General features: G+C 46.0%; 1 protein-coding gene across 3 annotated transcripts in view; it reads left to right on the top strand.

Moving 5' to 3' along the window:
• The first annotated feature begins 575 nt into the window (after positions 1-575).
• Positions 576-10000, top strand: part of pou2f2a (POU class 2 homeobox 2a) — a 38346-nt gene continuing 28921 nt past the window's right edge. For all 3 annotated transcript variants that reach the window (XM_027019446.2, XM_035530951.1, XM_035530955.1), the window contains exon 1: positions 576-1835. In XM_027019446.2, the coding sequence (XP_026875247.1) occupies positions 1736-1835 (100 nt within the window). In that variant the 5' untranslated portion in view covers positions 576-1735. The remainder of the gene's footprint in view (positions 1836-10000) is intronic.

Raw genomic sequence — 10000 nt, 5'->3', positions numbered from 1 at the left:
GACAGCACGCAATGGATCGACGTTGGAAAGTGAAAACCTTGCGCCACACACTTATTACGGGTTCCGGTTCCTGGAAACCGGACAGTGAAAAATCTAACCGACAGCATGTGCTTGACCGGTTTTTACCAGCGTCCTTTCAGTTTCGGTGTAAACGGTGTCCTTCTGCGTGCTTGTATCCACTAAACGCTCTAAACGCCTTCTTTTTCAAATGGCCTAGTTCACGACACTTGGGATTTCATTGTAGCACAAACAATTGCCAAAAAATCTTCTGCTTCATTTTGACCAAATCTCCGAATGGAGCTATTTGAATGGGTAAATGCAAGTTTTACTTTAAGCTACAATGAAGCATGTAATTACTGTGACAGTCGTCTTGTTGAAGATGACAGAAATCCACAAATCAATGTAGAGTGGACTACTATCAGCGAACCAGAGCGAGAGAGAGAGGTGGGGGGTGGAGGGGGTTGGGAGGGGGGGTGTTGGGTGGGGGTGGAGAGGTGGGGTGAGGTGGTGCTGATGTGTGAGTTGTAGCGGCTCCGCTCTCGTTTCAATGTTGCGGGGCAGCGTGGAGGCGCAGAGCGAGCGTTCGGGAGGGAGGTCGAGCGAGCTGTCGGGCTTCCCAAATAACGGGAACAAACAGACAAAACGCGCCGGCGGACGGACGGGAAGATAGGCAAGTGATCTTAAAAAAACAGCGACCAAACCATTTTTTTCTTTCCTGATGTTCGTCTTTTATTTATTTATTTATCTACCTTGTTTATTTATTTATTTATCGATTGATTGCGTTTTAATTACTGGCGTGTGACAGCGCGTGGGAGGGGCAATGGCTGGCAAGCACGTTATGTTGCCTTGTTTTTGACGTTTAGACATTTATACAGTCAAATAAGACCATTTAATGTAGCAAATTTCAAACAAATAAGGCTACGCGACGTTGAATGTGCAGGTGATTCTAGCATGTAGCTGCTAGAAACGAGGAGAGAGCTATAGCTAAAGACCAAATAAATGAACCAAAAAATGCACCAAATAAGAACACAATAACCACTGCTTTTATACGTTAGCGTCAGGGTGGAAGCTAGTTTCTCTTTATTAGAATAAATGCAGAGACGTTCGTTTAATTTTACAAGCAGACAACCAAAGTAAACCTGACTGCGATCAAGACTAGAAGCAAACCAGCTGCCGTTACGCTGAAAACTCCCCAATCTTAGCAGGGGAAAGTAATTCAACTGCTATTAAACAGGACTAGTCATTTGCAGACTTTAAACTACAATACGCTATGTACCAAACATATACCGAGATTCAGTAAGCTTACCTTGACATATTATTAAATGCTGATGCATTAATAACAGTAATAACATTGTAAGGAGTACGTTAGCTTTGTGTCTTTTTTGTCTCTGTCCGCCTGTGTGTTTATCTGCGCGGTAACGTTAATGCGCCCGAGACACCGGCGCGTGAATATGAGGAACTGTTTATTTAACGAGACCGACTCAGAAGTACACAGACTAAACTGAAAAACGCATGCACACGCACGCTATGCCAAGTTACTACTAATAATAAACTTGGTGTACAATGCCAAAAATATTCCACACGCAGTCAACCTCGAACACGACGGAGGAAAGCGTGAGCACTAAGAACTATCGCAGCTGCTACTGAAAGAACATCAACTACAAACATCTTTGTTGTTACGCCGAAGAAAAGACCAGCAACTCGGAAACCAAACGAAACCAGAAGACAGTGGATCATGTTTGTCCCCCTGCCGGTGCCGTTCGTGTTGCCGAGAACCGTCTCCGATCTCCACGCCTGGCGCCTCAAGTCCCCGTTGGCTCTGCGCTCCCATTCCGGTAAGGCTTTGCTCCAACGCCGCTGAGCCCTCGAGCCTCACACCGCATCCGTATGCTCGCGGAGAAACGGTGCACACTCCTCTCTTCTTGCACGCAATACTCTGCTCCTTGTATCCGTTGTGTAAATGAAAAAAAAAATCACCTGCTATTTACCTCTCCGTTTCACGCGCGCATTTTCCTCCTGTCCTGGCGTGGAAAAGTGTTTTATTTGCCGGGGTCAATAACAGAACTGTTTTTGTTGTTTTTTTAAATAACCCACCACACGCGAAACACTATCCGCAGCCCATCGGAACGATTTAAAATGCACATCTCCTTATTTCGCATGACTATACATTCATCTGCCAAACGCCCCTCGCCTGCCTCGCCGTGGGTTAGCTCCCTCTCAGACCTCCGCGTCCGTGCGTCTGTTTCCTGCGCCTGTGTCTCTGGCTCCGTCTACCCCGAACTAAACCCGCGCCGGGCTGGGAATATTCATGCCAACTTATCGATCCTGCGGAGATCGATTCTGGGGCCGGCGGATAGTGGGAGAGAAGATAGACGCAGACAGAGTAGCAGGAGAAAGGGAGATATGCGGTCGGAGGGACGGAATGAGAAACGCGCACTTTCATTCTTGTCTGTTTTTGCTTAAGTCGTTTTTGCGGTGCACACTAACCGGAACCCACGTGCCGTAATGACTTTATTCCCACATTAAAAAATGTAAAAAAAAACCCCAAAACAAAACCCGGGCGTCGCGTGGAGACTGAATTACAGTTCAGGAGTTGCGCGTTTTGTTTAGGGTCCACAAAGAATGCATGGGGTTGTCCGCTTGTCGTTGTCCGTCTTCGGACCTTGCCGTCAGGATGGCAGAGAGACCTAAGTACGAAGGCGAAGGCATAGGGTGAGAGAGGGAAAAGGAGTAGGGTGCATGAAGGGTATCCTGTTTCCTGTCTTACGTTAGGGCGAATGGACGACACGGACAGCGAGGAACGCGCTGTGGTAGAACTGATGAAAAGACGCTACAAATCTGTTTCATACTATCTTAGTATGAGGGATATTTCTTAATAATTACCTTACTGTAGGGTATGTTATTTATATACATGCATGTGAGTTCTGTATGTTTTAGACCGAAGTAAACTGCAAGAGTGCCGTTTTGGATAAGAAATCCTTCGTAATGTCATTATTTTGGACTTTGGGATTATTGCAGGACTGAATCTTGGCTACCCAGAGAACCTCTTGGGGAGCTTTTTAAAAATAAATCACATTTGCAAGAGCTGCTTGACTGTCGGAAAAGTGCACGTCCCTCTTTCAAACATTATTCTCTTTATCCATGACTTATTCAGCACAGGCTCATAGCCTGCACCGAATTACACTGGCTCCCGGGCATTAAAGCACATTTATCTAGCACGAGCCGGAGGTGCGGTGGCGCGTGGATGAACGGCATGAGCGGTCTTCACGTGCATGTCTCTCCAGAGATTAGCAGGGCAGAGCAGCGGAAGAAGGACATTTGCGTCGGTTTCCGCTGAAAAATGGCGAGTGTCTGAAGTAGATAAAAAAAAAAAAGAGGGCAGAAAAAAGAAGAACAAGGTGCGGAACAGTGAGAGGAGCGAAAATGAGAGAACGCGAGGAAAGCCGAGTTTGAGTTTGGAACCGAGGAGGGAAGCTCGCACTCCAGAGCGCGTGTGCTGTGGACGAGAGCGCGCGCCTCAGTCCTTATTGACGCACATACGTCATGCTGCAAACCTGGGTGCATCTTTGGCTGCTTTTACCTAAGACCCGAATGCGCTGGCACACAAGCAGAGGAAAGGCGAAGTTTGTTCTGTGCGTGAGAGTGTGTATGAAGGGAAGGCAGAAAATTGGTGTGAACGTTCCCAAATCATGTTACTTGAATTCCAGTTATTGATTTGAAAGGCTGCGATGTTTCAAAGTAATCAGGGTTTTCAACTTTTGCAAGTGAATTTTAGTCCTTAAAAATAAATGGATCATTAAATTAATTTAATATTTATTAAATGAGAGAGAGAGAGAGAGAGAGAGAGAGAGAGAGAGAGAATGTTGCTGTGTCGTGCATCAGTGGAGTTCCGTGGTTACGATGACTGTCAGCGACCGTCGGCGATTGGGTTTGTTAGTAACATTGGGAAATCAATAGATACAAGAAAGATAGTATCACACTTTAATTCCTTAAACCTGCCCCCCCTCGTCTCTCTCTCTCTCTCTCTCTCTCTCTCTCTCTCTCTCTCTCTCTCTCTCTCTCTCTCTCTCTCTCTCTCTCTCTCTCCGTTTGTCTGTAATAAACAACACAGTGGTATTAATGACATTTTCTTTATATATATTTGACCAAACCCCTCCCGAGATTTACATATAAAACCATGACTTTCCCAAGCACCAAACAATGCTCAATTTGACCTTGAAATTTCTGATCCCAGAGTTCTATCTGAAAGAGTACTGAAGAGGGATAGTGAAAGAGTACTGAAGAGTATTAGTGAAAGGGTACTGAAGAATGATAGTGAAATAGTACTGAAGAGTGATAGTGAAAGAGTACTGAAGTGTGATAGTGAAAAAGTATTGAAGAATGATAGTGAAAGAGTACTGAAGAGTATTAGTGAAAGGGTACTGAAGAATGATAGTGAAAGAGTACTGAAGAGTGATAGTGAAAGTACTGAAGAGTGATAGTGAAAAAGTATTGAAGAATGATAGTGAAAGAGCACTGGAGTATTAGTGAAAGGGTACTGAAGAGTATTAGTGAAAGGGTACTGAAGAGTATTAGTGAAAGGGTACTGAAGAATGATAGTGAAAGAGTACTGAAGAGTGATAGTGAAAGAGTGCAATACTGTTCCCATTCAGCATTGACCCATATAGCCAGGTCTGCTTCATAACCCTGTTTGGATAATACACAACATGGTCTCAGATCCCCGTATGGTATGGTAACTGTGAGCATTACCGTTTCCTGTTTTGTGCTTACTGAAATTCATTCGGATCAGTCTTTGACTCACCCATCCACATAACAACAACAACAACAACAACACTGAGGAGGTGAAAAGACTCACTCTATCTAATATAAAACAGGACTCAAATGGCATATGCCTTGAATGGACAGGGACTGGCAATACCACCCTGTTGAATGTCACAGGTAACATGTCAATTATAAAAGCAACCTTTTAAATGGGCATAACCATCTGTTTCAACTTTAGGTGCCACAAATGACTAACATTTTAGTGGTCAGTGGTTTGAAAGCAGTGCTAAAATGGTCTTAATTGTGATGTTTCTGTCCATGGTACTTCCAGCTAGACTCTAGCAGTTTGAGGTGACGCAGTACTAAATGAATGGCCTTTTCTACGGTGCAAATATGAAGGCCTAATACATTTGTGTTATCTCAGCTAGTTTTGTGCTTGGTTGAGATCAACCTCCCCCCTGCCAGTTGATAAATGCTGCCAAGGTCCGGGGAGACTGGCGTTTGCTATTTTTTGAAGGAAAGGGTTATATTTTCGACCGTGGGAAAACGTGATTTGTCAAATGTAGAATAAATGTGTGGTACATATAATGGGCAGTGATGTAACTGCTTGTCTGTACCTTTTAGCAACTTACAGTTTGGTTTTTAAAATGGGAGTCTACGTGTTACAGGCCATCAGGTTGTGTACTGTCAGGCACAGGTACAGAAGTTTCACAACACACGAGTGGCCAGCTGTGGATCCAAATCGCTTGGGTTCAGTTCAATGTCTTGCCACTCCTGTGTGGAGTTTGCAAGTTCTCCCTGTGTGTGCATTGGTTTCCTCTTGGGCATTCCGGTTTCCTCCCACATTCTAAAGACGTGCATGTTAGGTTGATTGGTGTCCTTAAATTGGCCTGTGAGTAAGTGTGTATGCCCTGTGAGGGACTGGCAACCCGTCCAGGGTTGGTTCTTGCATTGTGCCCTGTGCTGCTGGGATAGGCTCTGTCCCCAGTGACCCTGAATTGGATTATGTGGTTTAGAAGATGAATGAATGAATGATGTCACTGGATTTCTTAGCTCAAAATATGCCAAAACCTGCTTTTTGTGTGCAAATCTAAACTGACAGAGAAAAACAAACATGCTCATCTTTTGTCATCTTTGTCTTCTGACTAAGGAACACTGCTTGTTGGTAATGAAATAACTTACAAGGCGCAAATTTGATAGTAACCTGCGCGAATTGAATAATTAATACACACAACCTATTTCGAGCCTGGTCTATATTACATTAGACCCCGTCTTTCCTTGTAATAGCTTGCAGATCGTAATGGCCACAAATCAGCGGCACTGAAAGAGAGAGGGGGAGGGATGGAAGGAGAGAGAGAGAGAGAGAGAGAGAGAGAGAGAGAGAGAGAGAGAGAGATGGCCTGCAGTAATGGCCTTTTAATAGCGCTGAAGTCTCATGCCCCATTGCGAGGTATTGCATTTCATCCAGTGAGGAATGACCAGTGTTTATAAACAGTCTGTATTTCTACTGATCCCAGTTGCTATGAGCTAACACATTAGTGCTTCTCCAGCAGCAGCTATCTGAGATGCATTATAAATGTGAGGCACACACACACACACACACACACACACACACATACACACACACACACACACACACACACACACACACACACACACAGACTTATCTCTAACCTTCAAACTCTGAATACTAACTTCAAACTGCTAATTAAGACTCCCATGCTTTTTATAAGCTTTGATTTAAATCTATCCCTGTCTCTTTTTTTCTGTGTGTGTATGTGTGTGTGTGTGTACATGTGTCTCACTTGCTCACACACTATTAAGAATATGGGTTGGAAATGAAGGCATATTAAATGTTAAGCCGGCCCTTTGCCAATATGGGTAAGGTTCTCAAAAATGCTGGAAGCATTTTAAACATAAAAGATGAACTCTGCAGTGTTACTGAGGATACAGACACACACACACACACACACACACACACACACACACACACACACACACACACACACACACACACACACACACACACACACATACACACAGCTTTTGTGCTGCACATTTACATGTATGTATCTCACACACACACCCACGCACAGTAACACATACACACACAGTTTGTGTGCTGTGCATTTGCATGTATGTGTATCAGTGTGATTCCAATATAGTCCCACCAGCCTGATGTTTGTGGGACAGGCAGGTGGAGGGATGAAGAGCTGAATGGATGGACAGATGGATAATGAAACGATCACTTGGTGTAATATGGAAAGCGGAGTGGCTGGCTTGATGGATAATGGCTAGAACGTGAGATAAAAAGACTGGTGAATGGATTGGTGTTTTAAAACGACAGGAAGATGACACGGCCTGAGCGATTTCTGCTGGATGAATTGATATATAGACTCTGGGATTTTTAGATGTTAGGCTTGTGTCAGGAAGACAGATGAATGGAAGCTTGGGATGTTATTCCGATGAGGAAAAGGTGATGGAATTATTGGAGCAAAGGGATGAGTTGACAGGTACATATGAAACAGCTGAAACTGTGGAGCGTCCTTCTTTAGCGCTCTCTCTCTCTCTCTCTCTCTCTCTCTCTCTCTCTCTCTCTCTCCCCATCCCCCCCTCTCTCTCTCTCCCCATCCTCTCTCTCTCTCTCTCTCTCCCCATCCCCCCCTCTCTCCCCATCCTCTCTCTCTCTCTCTCTCTCTCTCTCTCTCTCTCTCTCTCCCCATCCTCTCTCTCTCTCTCTCCCCATCCCCCCCCCTCTCTCCCCATCCTCTCTCTCTCTCTCTCTCTCTCTCTCTCCCCATCCTCTCTCTCTCTCCCCCCCCCCCCCCATTTAGATACTGGAGCGTGTGTAGTACAAACTGCTTGTTTGATTGGGTTCTCCCCTCTCTGCAGCTGACTGGACTCCTTCCTTCCTTTCCATTTAAACTGATAAGATTTATGATAAGCAGTGTGCCGTTCATCTCTAAGGCACCTGTCCTTCTCGCTGTGAGAGTGTGTGTGTGTGTGTGTGTGTGCGCGTGTGTGTGTGTGTGTGTGTGTAGCGCTATGGCTGGTTGACCTCTGCCCTGTCTGTGAATTTGGATATTCACACATCTTCCTCCCTCCTCTTTCACATCCTTTTGTTCTGCTCTGGTTTAATGCGCTCTGATCAGAGGTTCCTTCTGCACTTACATTCCTGCTCCTCTGTAACCCCTTTGTGTGTGTGTGTGTGTACGTGTGTGTGTGTGTGTGTGTGTGTGTGTGCGTGTGTGTGTGTGTACGTGTGTGTGTGTGCGTGTTTGTGTGTGTGCGCGCGTGTGTGTGATATATACTTGGTTCATTTGAAATATTAAATAAGCAACTTTTACAGGTGTCTTCCAACCCCTTATTTCTAGTAATTGGCCACATGCTGGCTTGAGTGACAGAATTAATCATCAATCAAATTAAGACTGAGGGAAAGGAAGGCGAATCCTCCAAGAGGCAGGGGGAGTGGGGCACGGAGAGAGGTGTCATTACCTAACACCGAGTGTGTCGGATCTGAGCGGAGAGAGAGAGACGTCATTACCTAACACCGAGTGTGTCAGATCTGAGCGGAGAGAGAGGTGTCATTACCTAACACCGAGTGTGTCGGATGTGAGCGGAGAGAGACGTCATTACCTAACACCGAGCGTGTCCGTTAACCGACCGCTCGCGCCTTTTCGCGTCGCCTTTGGGAGGATCATTTTAGCGGAGGAGGAGTTTACCGTTCGGGTCAGTGAGGCAGGCGCACACGCGCATCCCGGACAACGTGCACCGCGAGGGCTGACGCCAGGCTGCTCGGGCCTGCACTGTAAATTGGGACTCGGGAAGGGATCTTTGGAAATAAAGGCCTGAGAGATGACAGTTTTCACAGATTGGGAAGACAGAACATAACATTGACGATTATAGTCGTCAGAAACCGCGCCGCCTCTTGAGCTCAAGGAGACTGTGTGTTCCTCGCGGGCAGGGGAGTTTTAAAATGCGTCCCTGAAACTCCGTCGTTTTGCACGGAGGCAATGGAATTGATCTAGTGCAGCATTATTAGTAGTATCATAGTATATATCTGTGTATTTATTAGGACTCTCTTCTAAATAGGCATGAACTTTGTCATCTTTTTTCATCTCTCCATCTTCCACCTCTTTTGTCAGAGTGGCCTGAGTGGGGATTTTAAACGCATGCGTGTGTGTTTGAGTGCGTGTGTGTTTGAGTGTGTGTGTGTGTGTGTCTGTCTTCGTGTTCAATGGCTGTTAATGAGCTCTGCTTGTGTTCCCCTCTGCTGGCCTGTCATAGCCCTGACACTGCTTATAGCAAAATCAATACACATAGAGAAAGAGAGGGGGAAAGTGAGAGCGAGGGAGGTAGAGAGGAAGAGTGAGAGAGAGAGGGAGGGAGAGAGGGAGGAAAGCAAATGGAGAATGAGGGAGAATGTAGAGTTTTATAGTGAGATAAGCTCGGCAAAAGAAATAATCCTGTGGTAACTGTAGCCTTTTCCTTAATCCACAATGAACTGTTGTTACTATTCTTTTCCTTAATCCACAATGACGTGCATTTATGGTAGATGGAGAGTGAAAGATGCTAAGATATGTTTTATTGTGAATGAGGGAGTGGGTTTTGGTTTGGTTTGAGATTTTGTGTTTGCGTGTGCGCGTCTGTGCGTGTGTGTACGCGCGTGCCGCATGCCCCGGTATTTGTGCATCTGTGTGGTTTCTAGTTGTATAGCGTCGTTCATGCAGAGGGGATATGGTGATGGTTAAAACCTATTACATTCAGCGCTACCCATTACTTGATATCGGCTTTGAGCATGTTTACAGTGAAAGAGAGGGAGGGGATCGGGTTGGCTGGAGAACCCTCTCGTTCTCTCCCCCTGTCTCACACACACCCTCAGGTTCACAGCTTCAGACGCACCCCAACACACACCCTCAGGTTCACAGCTTCAGACGCACCCCAGCACACACCCTCAGGTTCACAGCTTCAGACGCACCCCAGCACACACCCTCAGGTTCACAGCTTCAGACGCACCCCAGCACACACCCTCAGGTTCACAGCTTCAGACGCACCCCAACACACACCCTCAGGTTCACAGCTTCAGACGCACCCCAGCACACACCCTCAGGTTCACAGCTTCAGACGCACCCCAGCACACACCCTCAGGTTCACAGCTTCAGACGCACCCCAGCACACACACTCAGGTTCACAGCTTCAGACGCACCCCAACACACACCCTCAGGTTCACAGCTTCAGA

The sequence above is a fragment of the Electrophorus electricus genome, chromosome 10 (genome assembly GCF_013358815.1).
Source record: "Electrophorus electricus isolate fEleEle1 chromosome 10, fEleEle1.pri, whole genome shotgun sequence".
Classification (NCBI taxonomy): domain Eukaryota; kingdom Metazoa; phylum Chordata; class Actinopteri; order Gymnotiformes; family Gymnotidae; genus Electrophorus; species Electrophorus electricus.
Note: the sequence above shows the minus strand (reverse complement) of the source record. Positions and strands in the feature narration are given on the sequence as shown.